The 24,949-nt window shown below is 39.4% G+C and overlaps 2 protein-coding genes across 7 annotated transcripts in view; both read right to left on the bottom strand.

The window, feature by feature from the left end:
- Window positions 1–1,447: 1,447 nt before the first annotated feature.
- LOC129765919 (carboxypeptidase N subunit 2-like) overlaps window positions 1,448–24,949 on the bottom strand; it is a 32,473-nt gene continuing 8,971 nt past the window's right edge. Inside the window, exons 2-3 of the mRNA XM_055766363.1 lie at window positions 23,223–24,845; window positions 1,448–23,138 (exon numbers count right to left, since the gene is read on the bottom strand). Coding sequence (XP_055622338.1) covers window positions 22,392–23,138; window positions 23,223–24,845 — 2,370 coding nt within the window. The 3' untranslated portion in view covers window positions 1,448–22,391. The remainder of the gene's footprint in view (window positions 23,139–23,222; window positions 24,846–24,949) is intronic.
- The window catches only part of LOC129771653 (insulin-like growth factor-binding protein complex acid labile subunit), a 671,410-nt gene continuing 669,464 nt past the window's right edge, over window positions 23,004–24,949 (bottom strand). For all 6 annotated transcript variants that reach the window (XM_055775520.1, XM_055775519.1, XM_055775522.1 and 3 more), the window contains one exon: window positions 23,004–24,845. In XM_055775520.1, the coding sequence (XP_055631495.1) occupies window positions 23,139–24,749 (1,611 nt within the window). In that variant the 5' untranslated portion in view covers window positions 24,750–24,845 and the 3' untranslated portion in view covers window positions 23,004–23,138. The remainder of the gene's footprint in view (window positions 24,846–24,949) is intronic.

The following is a 24,949-nucleotide window of genomic DNA, read 5'->3' as shown; positions in this document are numbered from 1 at the left end:
TTATGGTAGAAGTTTTTGATGAAATAGTCCAGAAATTGAGAAAAGTTTTTGAATATGCAGGTTGAACTTTTTTATGCATATCACTGTAAAATACGTATTCAATGTGGAACAGTTAATTTCCATTAATAATTTTTTTTAAAGTGTGTTCATTCATCTGAAAATCGTAAACGTTAATGTGGATCGAACAAACTTTTCAATGGGTTTCCAATTCAAACTTTTTAATATGAGTAAAACTGATTACGGAGGATGATGGATGCCCTTCGGCATGAAATTTGCGAAATACAGTATCCACGTGGAATGATAATTTGCATACATCCTTCAGAGCTTAGTCACAGAGCGGATAAGAAAGTAGAGGTGACTTGATCGAAGAGGTAATGAAACTTACATAAAATGAAGATAACGATAATCCCCCTTCCTCAGATGTGAAACATTTCAGCATTGTTCCAGCGTTCAAAAGTCCTACAGATTGATGACATTTTATTTCAGAAATTCAAAAATGTCCCACAGAAGATAATGTTTGCCGATTACGGTCGCAAGGTATGCTCTGAATTCAGGATCGCCTCGTTGATCGACAAAAGTGGAGTCTATAAATAAGTAAAATAAACATAATTTAACTCAAAAAAAAAATTGAACATTTAGAAAACAAACCCACACCCACAATTGATTTTTAGCTCATGTTTTGTTATCCCGATTTATGACATTAAATGAGACATAACATAACAGAAAATGTCATGACTCACAAATACAGGTAAGCATTTGTATAATATTCATGGTACAGCAATATAAGATTAATACGAGTGAGCGAAACAAAAGACAAATAAACTTTCCGCCCACTTTACCACATACACGGCCCAGACCGAGATAGATATTGTTCTTCTTCATGCGCTCCTTTTTTACTCTTAGAAAACGATTCCCAACTTCATTTATGTAAAATAGCTTTGCATTCCAGCCGGTCTTGGTTCGATCCCCATTCACGTCGTAGGAACTTTTTTTTTGGCACAATCCCAAATGAAATGAGAAAAGAAAACAGAAAGAGATGTCCGCACGCATACATACAAACAATTTTTAAGCTTTCAAAACAGCTCATTATTTGCGCATTTGACTCTCATGCACAGGAAATGACATCTTTTCTGACAAAGATGACATGTTTTCTGCCAACGCTAGTTTGGGTGCAAAACCCAGTAATAAATCCAGAGAAAAAAAATGGTTTAAATGTTCATGAAGTTTTGGTTATCATATGTCAGATAAAATGGCAGGTTTAATTATTTTTCCTAGGGTAACTTACCTCAACCTTGGAACTATTTTTCTCTCTGTTGAATACCTTTCATACTGTTAGGCCAGTCATCGTATTTACACAACCATCAAACCATTTACCTTTTATTCTCCCACTCAATTACAGTTCTTCTAAAGGAAATTTCGGCGTACAAAAAGAGGCTACACGCGAAACTTGTTATAGTCAAAAATAGTCGTTTATTTTCACCTTGCACGTGTGTCACTTCAATCGAGTGTTCCATCTAGATTCTAATATATACAGACGCTTTCCGATGTGTGGATTTTCTCACTTGCATTGACATCATCACTTTAAATTATATCGGTTTAGTTTGTTTTGTTTCTGCTTCCTAACAGTAGATTCAGTATAATTTAACTAGACTTCTAAAGTACGGTTCGTGTTTGTGTGTATGTGTGTATTCGCATCTGGGGTGTGTATGTGTATTCTCGCAATGAAGTGTAATATAAATTAGCGTTGTTCTCTTCATCTCTGAAATATGATGCCCATGCATTACAGATTTCTAGCTCTTTCAGGCTATGTTTTATTTTGTTTTGCTTGAGTTTGTTTTGTTTACTTTTCTATGATATAAGGATCCTTTAATGTGATATTGTAAAGATTAGGTCAAATTTGATAGTTTTTTCTCTCATCTCCCTAGCGCTAAATTTTTGCTTACTATGTACAATTACTCTCAAGTGTTTCTTTTTTCTTTTAGATCGCGTTTTTTTTTCAAGAGCCGAATTCACGGGATATCATTTTTAAGTGTTTACCACTGTCACTTCCTATCTATTTACACAAACTTCAACAACTAGAGTCTTTTTTTACACAGTTTTACAAACGAAGAGCTACAAATATAGAGGTGTGTTTTCTTTTGAAAAGCAAAACAAAACGGTTTCCCTCTTGGAGAGAAAAACAGCTGGGGACCCCTTGAGTATAATTGTGAATAGTGTTCGCGTGTGTTTTTGTGTGTAATAATGCTGTATTCCATGTATATCAAGATTTGTCAAGAAGATATTGCTTTCAAAATTTCCACAGATTACAAGAGTTTGATTTGCTTTGCTGGTTTGTTTTTTTGTTCACGTCACTTAACTAGGATTGTTTTAATTTATCATATCACTATCGGCTAACGTGTGTTTCTTGTGTTTTTTATTCTTCTGTCATTTTTTTTGTTGTGCTACCGTCGCTGCTGCTCTCAGTTTTAAATTATGACATTAGCTGCAATTTTTCTTACGTCTCCTCATTCACTGCTAATTATTATTTTAAACGCACGCGGCGCTAGGGATGTTCATTTTGTCAAAATTCTGGTTCTGCTTCCCCACGATTGTGTTCGGGCTTTCTGAACGCCCCGTGCTTATCACGATTTTCAAAGCCTGCTTCAAACGAACGGAGGCTGCTTGAGTCCATCTCACTTTTGACGCTTTCATTGTGAAAACGAGCGAGCGTGTGTGTGTGAGTGTGTCTGACTGTGTGCACGCGTCTGTGCGCCTGTTTATTTTTCATTCATTTTGCGTCCGGTTACTTTGATCTGGATTGCCGCCTGCAGCGGGAGGTAGCTTCAGCAAAAGGAACGACACTTTGCGCCCGCTTTTTACACCTTTACTAATGATTAGAAATGGCTGGTTGTTGCCCTTGATTCCCCGGTCGCATGTTTTTCAAACTTTTATGTGAGTGCGGAAATAGGCAACGATGAAGGCATAATTTTTAATCGCTTTTCGTACGACCCTAATTAAGTTTGCTCGCTTCTGAATGGGGTTTAATTTTAATCGGACTCTAGACTTGATAGCACCACCGCCAAACGTTCACATTGTTTCAATCACTATTAATATTGGGATGCTGTGGGCATTGTTTTTTTTCTACGGGAACGAAACTCAATTTGTTTGCTTTTGTTCAGCTAGAATTGAAAATAAGATCACGGATTCCGTGTGCCATTATTACATGGTTAAGCTACTGTATCCATGTGAATGGGAGTCGCTTGTATAGTGACCTGCACAATAATGATTACGCCGTACAACGTTGACCGTTGAACATCTACATATATGTGTTCATCATTATTCATTATATTATTTTTCATGCTGATATATTGAAACAATTTGCGGAAGTTGTTTAGTTTGAAACAAAAAACTCGAACAGAACTGAACGTCTGTAATCTGTAGTTTTGACGTAGGACTACGTTTTTCATTTCTGTACCGGGGTGTGAGTTCAAAATTTCGAAAACGAGAGGGTGACGCTGGACTGCAAGGTTTTGAATGTTGAATCGTTTCAATAGCTTAAAAATTTGCTTTGAAAGCAAGCTATTGAAATCATAACAATCTAGCTCATTGATGATGATTGGTGATCGTAATGTGTTCCCGAACACGGACGCAAAATGTAGTCATAGCGAATACATGCAAGCTGTGATTTCTTTTGCTCGCTTGCATTAGTGTTTGGGTAACCATAGCGGACACATGCAAGGCGTGAGTACTTTTTAGAGGCGAATGAACCGAAAAGTTTAAACCCTCTTAAAGCCAAAAAGAAGAAGAAGAGTACTTTTACTCGCATCAGTATCTGTTCTGCTTTCGCATGGAACAGTCATGAAAAATTGTTTGGTGTGAATGCTTCCGAGTGAAGGAATATTCGCACCCATTTACGCATTCGACTTGGTGTGATGCAATCCAATAGTATCAGTTTCTGTTCTGCTTTCGCATGGAACAGTCATGAATAATTGCCACATCACGATAAAAACGAAATGAATTTTATGCAAGGTTATATAGACTTTATTTCGTTTTCACCATGACATGACGCCCTCAGTTTCTATTCTGCGCATGGAGTGATCATGAAAAATCTCGTGTTATTCTCACGAAAACAAAAATGAATCATGCATCAAACATCTTCAGTTGTTTTTACAATGCCACTCAAATTCCATGGGTTCGTTTTGGTGCCACCAACAAGTTCGAAAGAGTTGAATTTCATGTTGATAACACACTAACAAGAAAAACTTTCAGCAATCTTACGAACTATTCATTCATTCATTCAATAAGAATTGATTCAGATGCAATTTCAAATAAATGATTACCGATCCAACGATAGTCCTACGTCTACCTTGCGGTTATATCCCAGATATAACCCACTTCTTGTTTTTTTTATTATGATCAATTGTGATATTCCGCGAGCAGTGTCAAAATTGAGAATTAGCGAAAAAGAAATGCTCGAACGGATTTTGTACAGTCGAAATGAAAAACCTAACCTTTTGATACGTTAAACTGCAGAAAAGTTATGTTTACTTAGTCGCGGCAATACATACACACACTCTTTACAGATACACGGGCCAAAGGTTGTGCAGTCCACTGATCATTCAACAAGAGCCAAAGGTTGTTCCGCTCATGATAACTCTATCCTGGATTCCTCGAGTCGAGAAGACGCACCACGCTAGATATGGGGTACAGACTAGGGAGCGTTGCTGATTAATGGTCAGCCGCATCCCAAAAGAAAGTATCCCGTGTCGGGCACAGGTACAGAGCATTGGAGACAGCAACATCATAATTACGAAAACACTTGTAATACTAACCTCGAGCCAACCGCGAGTAATCGGTTACATATTACTAACATAGTTATAAGGCAAACATTGTCAAAATATTGAACTCCCGGCCCCTTCAGGTTGACACCATATGAGCCTTAATAAAAATATATATTTTGGATAAAAAAAACATTTCTTAACCTTCGAAGAGAAATCAAAAAGTGACAAAAATATTGGTCGTGATATTACGATGTTGGAATATTGAACAGAAAGGTGAGAACGTTTCCAGAAAGGAATCCCGACTTCTCTATTCGAATAATGGCTTGGAGGATAGGAACGCCGTCAGAATTCGTCCATAGGTTGAAGCTACTTTCCAGAATGAAGTCATACGAGGTCAAACAAGTGCTCAATACAGAAAAAAACGCTAAATAGAATTTGATGGCAAAATTACTTGCTCGAGAACTGTAATGTAACAATTTGATTAAATTCTTTATTTGAAGATACATAATTGAACTAATACACCACTAAATGGTGTCAAATGCGTTGAATCAGTCTCTATTAAGAAGAGAAATCTTTGCCGATTTATTCTTAAATGATTTCCGATTTTCGGCTACCTCAACCGGTTCGAAGTCCGACATCAATCGGGAAGACTAATTTTCGCTCACTTTTTGCAGCAATGAATGTCGTACATCAGTAATGACGTGGCGAATGTCTACCTCGGGGTTAATCGCCTTCTAACCCTAGTACGGCACTAAATCGGCATCTTTATTGGCAGTTTATGACCATTTTAATGCTAGTAAGCTTCAATGCGCTTTTTGTTAGTACAAACTAACTAATGCTGAAACAGGGCTTTCACTGGGTATCAGTAGTCTGACTGCAAACTTTGATCCAAATGCAACTATTTTCGACTCATTCATCTGTATCAACCGTGATCTAGATAGCAAATCCTCATGAGAAACAGATACTACATGGGCTGAAAAAACAGGGATTTTTTAACAGATGGAAAGCACCACTAAAAAATAAACAAGATTCATTTCGAGAAGTTCATCTGTCACTAGCTTATGTGTGAAGTTTCTTGTCATTTCGTTTATTTGTTCACAAACTACAATTGTGTAAGTGTCACTATCTGAGCATTCATATAGAAAATGGAAAATGAGGAACATCGTATTTTGATGAAACATTGTTTTTTGATGGGAAAAGCTCCTGAACAACTAATGCAGTGGTTGACGAAATGTTATTCCACTTCTGCTCCCTTGAAAACAACAGTTTATTGGTGGTTTAGTGAATTTAAAATGGACCGTACAAGCACCGCAGATGCACCTCACTCTGGAGGGCCAAAAGAGGCCACGAATCCAGAAATCGTAAAACAAGTGCATCAACTCGTTTTGAACGACCGTAAAGTGAAGCTAAGACCATAGGCATTTCAACGAATACACTTTGCACGACATTTTGGACATGAAAAAGCTATCCGCGCGATGGGTGCCGCGTTTGCTGACCGTCGACCAAAAACAGCGGCGCGTTGATGATTCAACATCCGGTTTGGCGTTGTTGAAGCGTAATCGAGTGGACTTCTTCAGACTTTTTGTGATAGTGGATGAAACGAGCATCTATTACCACATTTATGAGTCCAATAGGCAGTCTGCAGAGTGGCACTGAGGCGTATTTCGAAGACTTAGACGGTTCGTACTACAGAAAGGGAATTGGAAACTCGCTATACCAAGTATATTGCCCTCGAAGGAAACTATGTTGAGGAATAAATACAGCTTTACCCAAGAAACGATTGTTTTTATTGAAAATCCCGGGACTTTTCAGCCCATGTAGTATACCCTAATTCGAAAGTTCTGAGTGATATAAGGGTTCGTCTCATCGGGGAATTTTCATATTACATTTACTATTAGTTTCGAAAAATGTTCCGTAAATCCGAATAATAATAAACAAAGCTGTTCCTCAACTATAACATTCATAATGGTTTCAACATCCACATTTTTTGACGTCGTCTTCCGGGAACGTATATAGAGTACAAATTGAAAAACCAGATATCGGTCGCGTCACGGAAATGATCGAATTTTGAACGCTTGTTGATAAGTTATTTCTTGATGGGTTTACAAAATGTTTGCACCAATTGGTTTTGAACGCTTAAGCTTTTGTCACATGTTAAACAGCGACCGGATTGATGACTTGTTTCTTTTTTAAATAAACAGAAAATGACATTTTTACGGCACCTTACATAAACACTAGCAATGCTTATGAAAAACAGTAACTGTACTGCTCATGATTGCATAGGAAACGTAATCGACAACACCATTAGAGTTGGGAAAACGCATTTTTGTTGTTTTTTGGCCTACAAGCATAACCATGCAAATTTCCGATGAAATGATCTGTCCAGTTGAAGGATATTATCGGCAAAAAGAGGACCTAGGTGATTTTGCGGATTATAACATATTTTTATCCATTTGGAAAACGCTTGCGTCTATTTGTGCGGTCAATAAATCGTTTCATTGAACATTTGTCCGCATAGCTAGACGTAATTACCAGGTTGCTCTGTTTGTAGCGTTAGTATTTACAATTCCGATAATAGTCAAAACGTCTCCGTCGGTAGTTTCAGTTGTTCGGATAAAATCAAAAAGGTTTGGGAGAAATTTAGTGAAATGTCTGGAAAAGGATAGAATTTTTTTTCCTGAATAATACTCTGGGATATGATAAGAACAGCAGGTTTGTGTTTCTTCAATTAATTAAATTTGTAAAGGCAATCTGCAATGTTGGTAATTTTAGCAACATGATTTACCGATATCACGATCAATCGCATAAAGATGGTGGAGTGACTTACTCCAACGGTATGAGTAAATGCTGACTATGTGGAATTATTCAATGTTGAATCCGAGGAGTTATAATGCTAAGAATCAATATTATTTTAATTTTACTACTGATCTGATTGTTTCATTATTTACTTGAAGATTCAAATGCAGAAATTTAGCTAATTATAACATTAAAAAACACAATTGCTTCTCTTCGTTCATCGTGTACAGAAAATAGTTATTATATGAGTTTCAATGATTTTTTTTTATGTTCATCTATTAGGAAACACTAAGTAATAAGACACTATCGTGACAGACATGTTTGAACTCTACAAAGAATGTGATTCAAATGTAGATTTAGCTTATAGCACATAATACTGACAAATGTTAATTTTCGAACGATGTGTGGAAGCTGCATGGGACTACGTCTGTTATGCGGACAAACAATGATTTTTCGGAAAGGTTTTTTCAAAATTGCTTAAATGTTTTCGAACAAAAAATGTTTGTTTGCATGTTGAGCAAACGTATTACATTGTGTAGAATGCGAAACAGCGAAAAAGTCGATTTTGTTCGTTTACGTCTCCTTTAAAAACATGGGCAGTGTAGTAATTAAAGGTCCCTATATTTTGCCTTTTTGGCATTATATCTGCCCTATATGAGTTTTGTATGCGAATATTATGTTGATTTAGGACAAAAGATTGCGATGAGTCTTTCGAATTGAAATATGCAATTTTTTACGACAATGTTATAGGTTAGGCAAGCCATGATGCAATGGCAGATCAAATTGTTCACAAAACATATGATTCACAGCTACCACGACACACATGTTAAAAAAGTATCATTAGTTCTATAGCAACACTTATTACATGTTTCGTGAGCTCCCCGGAAAAAAAACGCCAAGAAAACAACTGCAACAGAAATAAACCCTCAGAAAAAAGTGTAATGTCACAAACAGACTAGAAATATTCTGACACGGAAAAACATCATGGATATAAGACGGTCTGTGATATCGTGCGCGATTATACGAGTTATGATTTGTCACACTAAATGTTCAAACCAAAATACCTATAATTGTGAAAATTTCTTCAGATCGTGGTGCAATAGTTTTGAATTACAATGAATGATATATTTTAGAACCAAGAAAACGTATGCCATCCGACGTTCCCTAAAGTTCGATCGAACCTTGCTAAAGGATCTTATCCTATGATTCAAACTAATCGGACAGTTAGTGAAACACAGATTTTCATGCGAGAGACCGCCGCATCCGACGGCGGGTCGGCGACCGACTCGGATTGCTTATCCTTGTTAAATGGGGACTTCGATCCCATTACATTGATCTCAGAATAAATTTCGAAAAAAAGAAACGGAGAAAAGATTTATGGTAGAAATTACGCTTTTTTCGTGAGACATTTATTCCTATGATGTTCTAACCTACTTGTGACATTATACTTTTTTCTGAGTGATTGTTTCTGTTGCAGTTGTTCTCTGGGCGATTTTTGCGGTTTCGTGAGAATATTGTGAAAGCAATTTCATTTCTATTTAATTTCAACCATTCGCGGACACTAGGTTTGTAATAAACTGAATTTTCGGTCAGTTATGCCCAGGGTCTACTCGTTTTTCCCTCACACGAGGTGTGTTTAGAAAATAAAGGGAAATTTTTAATTTCGTGGGTTTGAAGAGTTCGATTGTCATTTTATGACGTAAAGTTCGATTCATTTAATATCTATACGCACTGTTTATTCTACGACCGCGCTCCAAGTGGTCGGATCTGGAATGTTTTCACAGAAGTTTGTTTTGAAATGTTCCCTCTTTCAGTGCTGAAAAATTCGTCGCTATTCATATCGTTTCAGAAAAGCTATACTTGAAGGAAGCCGCAAACGTAAAATGAATATTGGACATCCACTTCGATAATCCGACGATTTGGTCAGATTAAAAAATCGCGAAATTGTTGAAATTGGCTGAATCGACTGTGTGTAGCGTTCTCAGACATTTTCGTGAGCTACATACTATCGATCGGAAGGATCATAGCATGCGTCGTAGGGGAACTAAGGATCAGAAGCTGCATTTGAATGTTTTGAGAATGATTAGGGCAGGCCCAGGGCTGTTGGATCATGATATCGCCAGGAAATTCAATGCCAGCCAAAGTACAGCGAAATAGATTCGTCTGTGAGGAAGATTTCGATCTTTTCGGGTCAGCAAGCAACCAAACAGGACACTGAAGTAGAATATGATGACCAAAAGACGTGCCGGAAGTTGTACAATGAGGTTCATATACCCAAACTTACGTTGGCAAAAAAATATCATTCTCGGCAGGAAAGATTTTTAATTTTTTTTAAGAGTGTTGAATTGTTTCTGCTCCATACATAAGCAGACCTCTCATTCTCTCAGACTGAATGCCAGCTTGAGCCTGTACTTAAAACGAATGCCAAGCGACGCCACAGGAAGACACGCGGCTTGCTTTTGCAAAGTGTCTTTTATTTTGCTCTCTTATATTGATATGTCATATAAGGGGCTTCGAAGGGAAGGGGTTAGTGACTTGATTGATTCTCTCTTCATCAACATTTTCTTTCGTTAATAACTGTGCTGCAAAAAGTTCTAATTGGAGTTTACTATAGAAAATGATAGATGCGGTTTTGACCTATAGTCCAAATTGTGACATACAGTTAGAAATGTGTTTGCAGCTAAGTTATGACTAAAAGAGAGAGTCGATGAAGAGAAAATCGAACATGTCACTCACACCTCTTTCCTACTGAGCCCCTCATATATGTTATACATAAATTCGCCTCTCGCTTGATCAAATGCTGTACCAGTATGGGTCGATAGCACATTTCATGAAACTTTTAAGCTTATTTATGACGATGCCAAAAATGCGTAAATTATTTATTTTAGGTGTACGAAGTACAAAGGATAGCATTCTCATGGGCGACTAAACGTTCGTAAAAATGAATTATGAACAAATGTTCTATAAAACTAATAAAATCTTATAAAATCTAATAAAAATTAGATTTTGCCGATGAATTCACAAGGAAATAAATGTGCAAATACGTTGTCAGAATTGAACAAGGTATTTGCTGCTGCGGATAGGAAAAGCCATTTCCATTTTCTTCATAAACAAAAAGAAAGGATTCCAAGTGGTATCGAGACAACGAGGTGGAGAGATGGTGGGATAAAACGGCCATTCAGGTTAGCCGAAAGAGTGTCCAAAATATGATGCGTGGTATTCTAAGAAAAGCTCGAGATATAATCAGAACCAAATTGGAGTACTCTTTTTTGCCATATTGCGTTAAAAGTGCAATAAACCTTCATGTTCAGTTCATTGACATGGTTCTGAGAGAGATCCGATTTTTTTTTTGCATCCATATATTGAGTTACTCAAGCTTTAAAGGGAAAATCGCATAATCAGAATTGTTCACTGGAACGGTCTCTCTGTTCGGCACTTTGGAGCCCGGCTAGATCGCTCAAATCATGAGGTGACAAAGTAGAAATTACAATCAGACGATCTAGTTTATAACTTATTTCTTTCGCTTTTCACAGTGCGTACATATCGACAATGCGTGAGCAGGAACGATTTGATAAATCTCCTCGTAGAATTCTTGTTGAAACTTAACCCATTAACGACCAAGCTGTAAAAAATATTTTTTTTAACAAAAGCCATTGAGGTAATTTTGATTATTGGCGTCACAATCTTCAAGAATAATTGTTTCCCGTTCTTCCGTTTTCCGGAAAATAACAAAAAATCAAAAAATCGCCAAACAAAAACATTGGCTAAAACCTAGATTTTTGTTCCTGTTGGAAGTTCAATCCTACATCACAATGTGTGTTCTTTTATCAAAGTAATACTGTAGAAAAGTTTACATATTTGTGCATTTTTTGTTAGGTTATGTGAAGTAATGTATTTTCCGCACATAGCTGCTTTCAACCGAGTTTACTGCCCAATCAATTTATGTAAAATTGAATGAAAGTGATGGTAAGTGGTAGCTAATAAACTAAGCTATCATTTGATGTCAAAATCTTACCATATGGTTGCTTTCCAAAGCCATGAAAATTGCTTTGCAGTTGCTGTTCGATATTTCGAACGCTTGGCCAAAAATGGGTTAAAATAATAAAGCAAGGTTCGGGATTGCAGGAAATCTCGATGATCCTCAAGACTTTTAGCGGAATCATAACTGTCATAAAAATGATCAATTACTGATTATCTCTGCTCAGGAAAGTGTTCCCATTTACATAGAGGATTAAGCGATATTTCCGTAATCATCAAAATAATCTTACACATTAGACTTGTTTCTCTTGTATTCACCCTTATCGAAACCGATTACACAGTTAGGCTCCGATCACTATCCGGTGGTGTGCGAATACAATACAATCCCCGTTCCTGATAGGACGAGAAAGACTATCACGGAGTTGATTGGGTAACCGGTAATCGATTAGTTGACGCTCATATTTCTGACGATCCGGTCCCATCAAGTGCTCAAGTAGTAGACAACTCTATGAACACATAAGAAACCGTGAATTTGCCATCAATTGTACAAATAATTGCTAGAAAAGAAAATCCTAGATACGTTTCGGAAAATTTCCTTGAAGAGAAAAACACTCAATTCCTCGGAGTACCAATCGATAAGAGTCTGAACATCAAGCTTCAAGCGAAATTGGTCGAGGTCGTAGTACACGCCTGAAGATGGGAAATACTGTCTCGAATTCATGCGAATCACGGACTTACATAAACGGTACGGCTTCAACGGTGGTCTCGGTGTCGTTTACAAACGAGAAGGAATGGATGTCTTACAGATGTCTTTCTGTAGGAGGTCTATTTTATTCAGTACATTTAGTACTGCAATCATTCCAATCTTTATATTGCTGGTTATCAACATTGAAAGAGGCGTCTGTCACCGCAATTCATTATATTCAAGTAGCGCAAAACACATTATGAATGTGATGTGCACCCATTTGAGCATACTGGGGGTTTTCCGCAATTTTAACAATAACTTTTTTTTTTGCTGTACAGATTCCATTCCATTCTTTGTTTTAAAGAGGCCTTAAACTTTTAAGTTCATTCGCCTTTATTTAGTACAGAAACATTGTTCCTCAGTACCCAAGAAACTCCCAAACCGTTGCAATTGGTTTTCGAAGTAAAGGGTGGTTACATTGGCTTTGAGCAATTCGTTTTGACTTGGTTTATCCGATTTAACTAACATAGAATCTTTATCACGTTATGGCAACTGATTCTGGTTTTAGTTCAGAAATCTTCTATTTTTTTCGGACCAAGACCATCAATATTAATACAAAATAAGCCCTTGCTTTCAGCTGTTTATAAAATGAATACAAATCACAGACTCACGGATTGAGGGTAGATCTTCTTTCGCGCCAGTCAGTGTAGAGCCCCCGTTAGCGCTCGCCTCCCCCTGTTTCCACACAGCGAGGACTGACAGAAATTGTTTTAATTAGCGTCTAATTAGAAGAGGAAATTGAACCAAGCTTTGGCGCGTGATGGTCGTCTTGATTAAGTCTGGTGCTTTTGTCTAGATGGGTGGTGGGGAACTCACCATACACCGGCAGCGGGATAAAACGTTTAGGAAGGGACTATTACAAACGATTGCTAAACAAAATGGGACAATTAATTAAATTTTGCTCATAAAATTTGATATCGGTGTTTCCAGTTATTGTGTAATTCTTGCATCCGCAAGTCAAACATTTCCAGGGCGAAAGGGTCAACGGTAAGCCAAAAAATCCGCGCCACGTTCGCTTCCTCGGATAAATTTGAATAGGGTTCACGAGCTTCCAGCTGCAACTGCTTAATCGATCATCAATTATCTTGTCTTCCCTACAATACGTTCTCCAGTGTTGATTCGTCCAACGTTTACCCATTGAGAATGCCAACTTTTTGCGCCGTCCGGTTTCGAGTTTGAGCTCAACCAAATTAATTGCCAATCTAGAATCACTTCGTCTTCAGTCTAATTTGGGTGATCCACCGATCCACCGGAGTCGGAGGAAGGTACCGTGGTGAGATGCGAAGAACAAGTAATTCGCTGTGGCCGCTCCGTACGCTTGCAGATGGAATTTTTCACCTTTTCGTTCCGGGCAGCACTCGGGAGACCAACCAACCAAATGAAGGTCCATCAATCATACTTATTGGAGAACGAACGGTTTTAGATATTCATAGAGGTGAAACCCCTCGCCTCGCTTTCTATCTCCCGCAACAGGGATCGGCAAGGGGTCATCCGGGTGGTTTAATTTTGAATGAAGAGAGAGAAAAAAGACGGGGAGATAACGACAATGGGCGATGAAAGGCGGTTGCGATGAGATAGCGTAAATGTGGCTCCCGGTTTAACCATGACCGACGCTTTTCCCAATTTGGCTTTGGAACTGAAGTGTTAAATTAGTGCTTCAATTGAGCGTTGTCATTTTTTTTCCTATTGAGGAATGGGCAAATTTGCCTGAAATTGATGAATCCGAGAATGGAAACGGCACAGTGCAAGTGACCACTGGTGCTACCACCTGAATACCCGATGAATTAGGGGGTTTCTATAAAGATACTGTCGATGATATATCGATGTCTTTCATCTAAAACTACTTATATTTACCGCATAGCTCCGTAGAAATCACGACTCGTAGAAGACACGGCAAAAGATTAACGTCCTAAAGTATCAGAATACTCCCTTTCTAATCATGGTTATATTCTGATACTTCAGAACGTTAATCTTTTACCGAAATTTATTTTTCCAACGTTTACCGGGATTTTCGGTTCAGGATTTGCTGTGTTACGTAATCTGATAGTGACATTCACGTTCAGCCTCTCTCTTCAATTTGTATGTCACGTTGTTTGTTAGCTTAGGACATGACTCCAATTCTCGTCTAAGAGCATATTACGCTTTTGGAGAAACTGTGACTCAAGCCATCTCACATCATTCGCAGAGCAGAATTGGGAGAAATTCCTTGAGGTAATGTGCAGCTTGAAAGGAACAATACAAAAGACGAGATTTTATGAAATACAATTCATGGTTATTGCATTACGATAATGCACCCTGCTCACTCGCCGTTGTGGGTGAGATTTTTTTTGTCTAATAGTTCTTTTTCAAGACTACATATGAATGAAGTTCCTGGTTCAGGCGGAAAGGCTTCGATCGGTAACAAAAATAACAATAATAAAAAAAATAGAATAAATCTATCAATTCGCTCTTCATTCTCTAATCACCGGGTCTGCAATCAGTCAATAAATTTTTGAAAAGATTCTCAAATGGCATTTCTCAGGGTCTTGAAATCTACTCCGGCATAGCTTCGATGTTCTACGAGAGCGCCCGAGCGGGAGAATAGAAAAGAGCCCGCCAATCAGTGTCCCTGCGAGTAGAGGCGAATGAACTGCAAAGTTTTTAAGCCTCTTAAGAACAAAGAATTAATGAATATATTTCTGCTACTGTATGGTTAAAACACGCTCAATGCTCAGAGTATATGCGATATCATTTTGTGATTCGAGCAACCGCTGATTTGAGATTTGCCGCCGTAACGTTGTTCTATCGGGTACGAAAATATAGCATGGGAACGACTGATTCAGAATTGCCCGACAGGAGAGAATGCTTCTTACGTAGGTTTACGTCTTCCAGGAACGCATTGGGGCTGTAAATTGAAAAACTAAAAATGGGTTGCGTCACGAAAAATTATCGAATTTTGAGCGCTTGGTACCATATTTTTCTTCAATTAGACACCACATTTAGACACGGGGAGCTTCTAATTTTCCATAGATTTGTGACATCGGTTTGAGAAGAATGAAGAAGAAGTTTGAAGACCGAAGACGAATAAACTTTTCAGTTTAAAGCCTCTATAAAATAAACGATATAAGGAAATTGAACGAATGATCGTCTGTCCAATACTAGGATCTTACATAGAATTGGCCGTTTTCAAGGCAAGAAACGAATGAACTTTTAAAGCTTCGTTCGAGAGAATAAAAAAGAATTCGTCGCTAGAGGAAATTTCAAAAAACACCCTAACTACAAATTTTGATCATGAGTATGCGACATCATGCGGTGAGAAGTAACCGTATCGATTTTGACGCTATGAAAGGTGCAAAAGATCGTAGGAAGGTGCGAGGAAGTGATAAAACCAATTTTTACATATGTTGTAGCCAGGGCCAGAAATCTTCGAAGATGAAAAATGAAGGTCGACTTTCCTCTCTTTAGCTTCGACTAGGACTACTTCGGCAAAGTGAATTGACTAGAAAATAAATTGACTTGTGTTGAGAGCGAGGATGACTGATGAACTATTCTAGTCAATACTTATTACAATTGACGTGACGAATGAATACAAATTTGCCTCTTCATTCAACTGACTTCAATCCACACGCGTACACAATCTTATTCAAACGTCCATATAAAGTGAAACGAAAACTTGATTTCTGATGAAAAAAAGTAGTTACACCATTAATGAACGGTTTATTGTCTATCCACCGTGAACTCAAACCAACGGACTTAGACAGTTATTAGGTATGCTATGAAGCTTCTCGCGTTAGTATTAGCAAATAGCTTGCAGTCCGGGAGGAATTCTAAATAAAATTTTAATTCACTTTGTCTTCGAGTTCAATTTTGTGAAAAAAAACTACAGAAAAACAGGTTCATATCAACAAAATCAAATTTGTCAGTGGTTCTGAACACAACACTGCACGCTATTTTATACGTGTGAGTAATTTTCGTGTACGATACGAAAAGTCTAGCTCACCTGTAGCATATGTCAAACCACGTTGAACTCAAACATCGATACATGCATACGTGATACATGCGAGAGAGAGAGAGAAACGAATTCATTTTAGGGGAATCACTTCAAAATGCAATGAAGTCCTGTTGAAGGGAAAGAATGAAATCAGATAGTCGAGTCGTAGAGGTAAATAGCGACTAAACGCCCGACGGAGAAACTGCGTGAAGAAGCCAAAAGTCATTTCCAATTGAATACGAATGAGAATTTCTTCTTAGTCCGCTGACTATCCTCAGTTGAATATGACTATGTCGTGTCCTGGTTGTAGCAAATATCGTTATCTTCTTGAAGTAAGTTACTTATCAAGAAATGGCAGCAATTTCAGCAAATTTATTTCCAGTTGATTCTTTCTAGGAATCAACTGGAAATAAATTTTTGCTCAAACCTTCTGTGTTTATTTTTTTTCGAAAATATTTGGACCCGAATTTTCTGACGTTCTTTCATTTCTTTACGGAGGTGTAAGTTCAAAGTTTTAGAAACGAAAGCTTAAGCTGGAGGAACAAGATTTTGAGCGTAGATACCTTTTTTTCCGGCTCTCAATTTCTTATCACTCAGGTAGTTTTACAATGCGAGAAAAATGTGGTAATGGCCCAATCAAGCGACACAACTCCGGGTGTGGCCATTCGTTTTCCCGATGGAACACAACGCTTCTTCTGTTTGGCCAATTCAGGATGTTTCTGGTGAACCGCTAGTTTCAAACGGTCCATTTGTTGACTGTAGACATCTGGATTGAGCGTATTGGGTTGACGAATAATTTGCGCAAGATAGTTTCAAATAGGAATCGATTCTTGTACAGGAGAGTTTTTTGGACCGTTTGTGGCTTTGTACACCAACATTACCGAATACTTTGATAGGATCCGTGCGGAAGCTTCTATGGATACGGGTTTTAGAAATATTGTATGCATGTCTTAGTTTCAGCCAATTATTCGTATTTGTGAAACAAACACAGTGCAGTTAGATTTTATCAAGAGACTATTTTGTACGTTTGCGAGTTTGCGTTACTTATTGTGACAAAGGGGGACATTTTTATCACTAAATAAATCAACGCACCTCTATATGATAAAGCATCTGACTTCGAATGAGGTGTGCTTCCTGATGCAAGGTTATAAAGCATGTATTGCAATGGACTCAGCGGTCAATAAGCAGGCACCGATTATTGCATCTCGAATATCGCGTTAATCTTCTAGAATCTAGATCATGATTTTGACGTGGCTGCTATTCATAAGCGTATTTCATTGGTTACCCCTAGGTGGTCAGTTTTTTTTACTTAAATCAATATCCGTCATACGACGCTTTTAATTACACTAGGATTTGACTTCGAATCACACTAAAGATTGAATTCATGACTGTAAGTAAACCTATTCAGGTCTCTGTGATTATGATGACAACGACAGTAAACTAATTCGTCATGATGAAAAAAAAAATCGAATTAGAATTTTTTCTCGGAAGCCTGTCAATTGGATCTGTTTTAATAAGGTATGTACTGTCTCCGTACATCTGAATCTTTTCCGGAATGAACTCAACATAGTCCTGCTCAACGATGCATATACAGTGACTGGCATAAAAAAAAAACCAATCATGCATTATTTTTTCAATTCTTCTCATGGAATATATAATTTTCATCAATTTTCTCACTTCAGATACTATTGAATTGCTGCTACAACATTGTTTTTATTATGTTGGGTGTATTCTATTCCATATTAAGCCGTTGACATTGTGTTTCAGTAATTTTATTTATATTATATCGAAAAAAGGTATGACAAAAACAAAAGCCCAGTGCGAAAAAAATGTGAAAGACTCGATGTAGATTGAAAAATCTATCGGTAAGTACCTCTTTGAAGACAGATTTGACACTTCAGACGTATTCCGACATTGTTTACAAGGCGCGTTTGATTTTTCACCAAAACTTTTGGAGCAGAAAGTCACTTACACAAAAGGTTCATCAGTGGAAAGGAGCATGATTGGAAAGCAAATTAGTATACAAGTTCAAAATCTTGTAGTTAAAGATCAATTGAACCAAGTGTCTCAGCAGAAGATCGCTGAGAAGTTTGGGGTCAGTCGGGGAGCTGTTCGTGAAATCGTAGAAATACATCAAACCTTTGGTCGCCCTAGAAATGACCGTCCCCGGAAAACAGATGATCGAGCATATGCAAGAATCACTCAAAGTTACGAAAGTTACCGTATAATCAAGGAAAGGAAAAAAAGCAGATTCACGAAGAGGATTCTGTTCATCAGCAAAGTGAATAAAGTTATGTGCTTAAAATTTGCTCAGCAACATATAAACAAATCTAAATTGTTCTGGTATTTTGTGGACCAATGAGTCCAAATTTGAACTTTTTAATATGAAATGACGTGAACGGGCGTGGCGGAAATATGAAGAAGGCTTACAGGGTCGTCATTTGCAAACTACGATGAAGCATGGAGGAGGTAACGTGATGGTGTGGGGGTGTTTTCCTTGGTCTGGAGTGGGCAACCTAGTACGAATCAAAGCGCATAGAAGTATATCCTAAGGTGAGGCCGTTTCGTCACTATATTGGTTAGGGGAGCGGTATATGAAAACAGTACGGAAGAAAGCAGAAGGGGAATTATTTGCTTGTAGCGTGAAAGAGACAGACTGATCACGAGCGTGCTTCGGCACTAGCGTATTGTGTTTTATTTACAAGCAAAACACAGTAGACTTCCAAGATGGCTGAAGAGTGGTTTTAGCAAGTCACCTTAGCCCACCTTAGGATATACTTCTAGGCGCCTTGGTACGAATCACCGGTACAATTACTGCTGACGTCAACATTGACATCCTTAACCGTTTGAGGACGGGAGATAGCGCTCCTCTTGTTATATGCCGGAAGTGCAGGGAGCGCGATAGTGCTCTTCTTGTTTTATGTTAACTTTATTGATTTGGCACCTTTTAACGTAGGATTACGTTTTTCGGGAGCATATTGGGGGTACAAATTGAATAAATCTAGATTCTATTGCGTACCAATTTTTTGTTGTATTTAAGAGATTTTTGAAAATCACTTGAAAAGCTACCAGGGCGAAATTTAAGGCGATGTGTAAGGGAAAAGTGAAAAGATAAAGTCTAATTTACTCAATTTCTAAAAGAGGACTTCACGCGCTTTTTGCAGCAAACCATAATTGTGAATGAATTTGTGTAATTAAAATGTTCTCATTATTTAAAAAAACATATAAATATGTAAATGGTGATAAATTTTATAAATACCACTTTTAATACTTTTTTTTCTTTAACACAACTATTGTGACCTAATAAGTTATCTAGGTTTATTATTAGGTGTACCGGTAAGTTTTTTTTCGGTTTTACAATAGATGGCGTAAATTGATTATTATTCCAGTGAATCAAATTTCCAGACATTCGTTGGAAAGCTACTGTCATTGCGCGTCTTTTTCAGTATATGTCAAAAAGTTGAAGGGTAAACAACATAGTTTTTTGACACTTCGAATATTTTTCATATCAACGATAGTGTTTTTGCGGGGAGTGTTACTTCATTATTTCAATATGAATAAAATAGCTGCGGAAAGTTATTGCATTTTGGTGGAAGTTTATGGTGACCATGATCCAACTGAGCGAAAGTGTCAGATTTGGTTTGCACGGTTTGAAAGTGGTAATTTTGTCTTGGAAGACGAAGAACGTTCCGGACCGCCAAAAAAGTTTAAAGATGAAAAATTGGAGACTTTACTCGAACAAGTTCCGTCACAAACGCAACAAGAACTTGCAGATGCACTTGGAGTAGCTCAGCAAACCATATCCGGTCGTTTAAAAGCAACGGGAATGATCAACGGAAAATAGGACATTGGGTGCCGTATGAATTGAAGCCACGAGACGTCGAACGTATTTTTTTCACGTGCGAACAACTGCTCCAACGGCATAAAAGAAAGGTTTTTTTTTTGCATCGAACCGTTACTGGCGATGAAAAGTGGGTCCATCAAGACAATCCTAAACGTCGGACAACGTATGGATACCCCATGCATCAACATCGACGGCCGCGCGGAATATTCACGACCAGAAGGTTATTCTGTCTATTTGGTGGGATCAGCTGGATGTGGTGTACTATGAGCTGCTGAAACCGAATGCGGGGGACCTCTACCGACGACAATTGATGCGTTTGAGCCAGGCACTGAAGTAAAAACGGCCACAATTCGAGCAAAGACACGATAAAGTTATTTTGCAGCACGACAATGCTCGACCGCATGTCACGAAATCGGTCAAAACATACTCTGAAACGCCGTATATATATACTTCCACCCGCCGTATTCTCCAGACATTGCTCCGTCCGATTACAACCTTTTCCGATCGATGCAACATGGCCTGATTGACCAGCACTTCTCCAATATTGATGAAGTCAAAAATTGGATCGATTCGTGGTTAACCGACAAACCGGCCGATTATTTCCGCAAATGGATCCGTGCCAGAAAGATAGGAAAAAGTTATGACTAGTGATGGGCAATACTTTGAATATAAAATTTGTAACTATTTTTTTAATTTTTGAAAAAAAACGAAGAAACTTACCGGTACTTCTATTATAATTTTTTTTAAATATACACAAAACTCATCCGCATTTTTGGCTTATGCTCAAAAAAAATTGCTCGGTACTCAATCGATTACGGGGAATTTGTCAGATTCTGTGCGGAAAGCTAAGCTACGATCCGGTTTTTTATTTCAAGAAGACAATGACGCTAAGCATACAGCTAAAAAAACGAAGGCATATTTTTATTCTCGTCGCATAAAACCTCTCGAATGGCCTCTTCAGAGCCCAGACTTTAATCCTATCGAAAATTTATGGGCTATTTTGGACTGTAATATGAACAATAATGACAAATACAACTATTCTGCAGCTCTTCAGAAAGCGTGGAACAATGTCAATCCACACCATCTCCAGATCCTCGCTGACAGTATGTCAAAACGTCTTCAACTAGCCATTGAAGCAAGTGGAGGACATATCCACTCCTGAAGCCATCATTTTCCCCATTAGAAAAATTTTATCCTGTACCCATTGATTGTGGGCTCGTGTTATTGTCATACCCTTTTTCCCATTTATCAGAAAACCCCCTTTTTACATTTGTTATGAATCGAGTTGGATTGAATGCATTGAGAACATAAGAAACTATGTTGAAACAATCAAACAATTGTTGTTCTTGCTTTCAAACGTGATGTCACAACTAAAACTTTGAAATGAAATGGCGTGGGCTTCAATTTATACCGGTCACTGTATAATTAAGACTTTATTCAGTGTCATTCAAAATTAGGGGACTATATGCTCGTACCTAACGCAAAAACGGTAAATAGTATCTAAAACTGCATCTGAAATCTGAAGACTATCGTTAGATCCTTAACGAGATAGAAGTTAAAATCTCAAAAGATTCTAGAAAAGTCAATAGATTTGAATTATTATCAGTTGAACATGAACCAAAACAGAAACATAAGAGATCGAGTACACAAGAATACGATATTTTCCACTAAAGAAAGAGACCACACCGTCTTACTCCAAATACTAACAAAATTGTTGGACTCTTAGGATAGAACCGAGCGTAACATTTGAACTACAATGAACAAAACCAAGTCTGTCGAACAAACAGAGCATAAATATTGCCTAAAACTGAGAAAACAGGTCACATCGGCGCATTATCAAATTAATCCATACCAAAATATCGTTTACACTCCCCTTCCACAGCATCCCAATTGTCACACAAATCCTCGAAGAAAACTGAGAAATACGAGTAGCATATTTTCTCCGATAGTATAGCACCAATTTAAAACTCAAACAGCCCAAAGGCACCGCCATTCTCTCTCGAAACCGACACGATGCTAATTGATTTAAATTGAGGAATAATATTTCCTCTCTTGTTTCATCGCATTCACGCGGCACAATTGTCGAATGTATTTGCTGAAGCCTGGCTCCCGCGAGCGCGAGGACACCTCCTACACCTACCTACATAAATCGATTCGCTATAATACAGAATGTCGATTCGATTCGATACTTGCTCTCGAGTACAAAAGTAAAAACTGTCATAATGAAGATAAATAGACTGTACAAAAAAAACACTTCGGTTCGGAATTATCATCTCAACGCCCGCGCCTCGCTCTCTATCAGTGATAGTGTCGCAGTGATCTGCGCCCCCCGGTTGACACAATCGGCCGCTCGACGGCGCTGCTAACCGTGGCCACCGGAGTGGCCGGAATTTTCGAGCCGCCACCAGTGACGAGCGTATTATTGTTGATGTGATTTAGCGTATTTACATTGTAATTCGCAACCAAACCGTTGCGGATCGGCAGCTCCGGAGGTGTTGGCGAGGAAGACGTTGGCGGTGGTGAAGTGGTCGCACTATTGCTGTCATCCTCGTTGTCAACGAGCACATCGTCATCGTCATCCCGCTCGTGGTCGGACAGTTCGTGATGGGACTGTTGTTCCTGTTGCTGCTGCTGCTGATGCTGCTGATGCTGTTGGAGATGATGATGATGAGTTTGATATTTTTGGCGACCATTTGGCAGGCCGCCGGAGCCGCCGCCGCCACCAGGCCCAACGAATGTGTTCGTTTTACTGCTGAAATGCTCCTGACTGATGCGTAGTGGTGCGAGGGTTTGCGTCTGGTAGGTGATTTGGTGGTAGTGATGATTGCTGACATTGCTGGACAGCGTCGAGAAGTTGGCGGAAGTGGCGTTGCTGCTTTGTGGTGCGATCGGTGGGGTGTAGTTGGGGAAGAGTTTCATTCCCGGCTGCTTCAGATGCTCCTGACTGAGCTGCAGGAAGGTAGTGGCCGTTCCGTTGCAGTTGCTGCCGGGGCAAATTTGATGCTGCGAACCTCCCCTCCGAGGCGGTGGAGGGGGAGCCTCTAGCTATAGTTCCGTCACCGGCAGATGTCTGATTCCATGCGAGTGGTGGTTATTGATTTGATAGTTGTTCAACGTTGTCGTGTGGACTCCCAATCCGCACGGATTCGGATGTCGGCCCATGTAGTCCTCCTCGGAGAAAGTCTTCTGATACTCGCGCTCCTTCCGCCCGATGGCACTGTTTCCCCAGCCACCTTTCACCACTTCCCGGATCCTCCTTCGGCACTTGTAGATCACCAGTGCGAGAGTGGTGATTACTGCCGCAGCTGCGACCAACACTGCGCAGATAATCGCCTGCTCACGGGGATCCGTATGCGAACAGCCCAACAGTTCCGGTGATAAGGCCTGCAGTGTTTGCTCTCGCAGTCGATCAGGCGATGCACACACCACCGGGAACTGATTCTGGCTGGTATTACTCTTATTCACCAACATATTTCTCAGCCACAAAATCCGACAATCACAAACCATCGGATTTTCCGACAAATCCAAATCCACCAGCTCATTCCAGGAAAACAACCCATCCGAAAGGGTTGCCAAGGCGTTATCTTTCAACACCAGCTTTTTGAGGTGTGGCAATCCACTCAACGCCCCATCCTGTATCTCACTGAGCGCCTTATTCGACGCTATCACAATTTCTTCCAGATTGGCATTCGCCGAAAATGCCCCACTCTCGATTCGGTTCAACTTCAGCGAACCTGATATGTCCAATTTCCTCAGGTTACCCATACCAGCGAAAGCGGCCAGCGGGATACTGTCGAAATCATTCTGGCCAAGTGCCAGCTCTTCCAGCCGAGTCAGCGCCATCAACTCCGTCGTCGGTATTCGACTAAGTCGATTGTCGGACAAATCTAGCGTCCGTAGTTCTTCCAACCCGTTGAAGCTTTCACTGGTCACGTTCGATAGGGCTGCTCCCTTCAAATCCAATCTACTCAGTTTGTTCAGTTTGACGAACGCATCCTTCGGGATAGTCGAGAACGAATTGATTCCCAGATACAGTTCCGCCAAACTAACCAGCGAACCGAACGCTGGCGATGGAACCGCACTTAGCGTGTTATCGTCCAGATACAGCATCTTCAGGTTCACCAACCCATCGAATGCCTTCGGATCGATCCGACCGATTCGGTTCTGGCCCAGGTTGAGCTCTTCGAGTTTCTTCAGCCCGGAGAACACACCATCCGTCAGCTCGTCCAGGAAGTTCCCCCGGAGATTCAGAATCGACAGGGACTCCAGCCCAAGAAAGGTTTTGTTCGAAATTGAGCCCACCTTGTTGTGGTTCAGGTGCAACTCTTTCAGCTTCTTCTGATAGGCGAACGTCCGCGGAGGCATGTTGAACAAGTGGTTATAGCTAAGATCCAGGAAGGTTAGCTCGGCGTAGAACTGCATCGACGAGTCGATGGTTTTGATTTTGTTATTTTTGATCACCAGCCGCTGGAGGGATGGGTTCAACACGATCGGAAGCACGTCCAGGTGGCCCTCGCCACACGTTACCACCAGTGTGTCATCGTCGCACTGACACCCGATGGGGCAGTTCGCCAGCCCGGCTCGGCCGATTGGTAGTAGAAGTGTGGCCAGGAGCAGAATCGTGACCGGTGTGACGTTCATGCTACTCGATAGCATCTTGAAGGGTGTGTGTAAGAGCGTGTTATTCAATGATGATACTTCAGCCCAATCTCCGCTGTCGATGACGCTCGTTCGGATTGCAGCAGCGAATATCTGAATGGGGAAAAAAGAGAAAGAGAAGAAAGAAAAAGTTATTCCCAACGTGTCATAAGCCGTTTATTGGATTAGAGTCGGCGGCGCGCAACCTCATGGGAGAC

Source organism: Toxorhynchites rutilus, chromosome 2 (assembly GCF_029784135.1).
Source record: "Toxorhynchites rutilus septentrionalis strain SRP chromosome 2, ASM2978413v1, whole genome shotgun sequence".
Lineage (NCBI taxonomy): Eukaryota > Metazoa > Arthropoda > Insecta > Diptera > Culicidae > Toxorhynchites > Toxorhynchites rutilus.
Note: the sequence above shows the minus strand (reverse complement) of the source record. Positions and strands in the feature narration are given on the sequence as shown.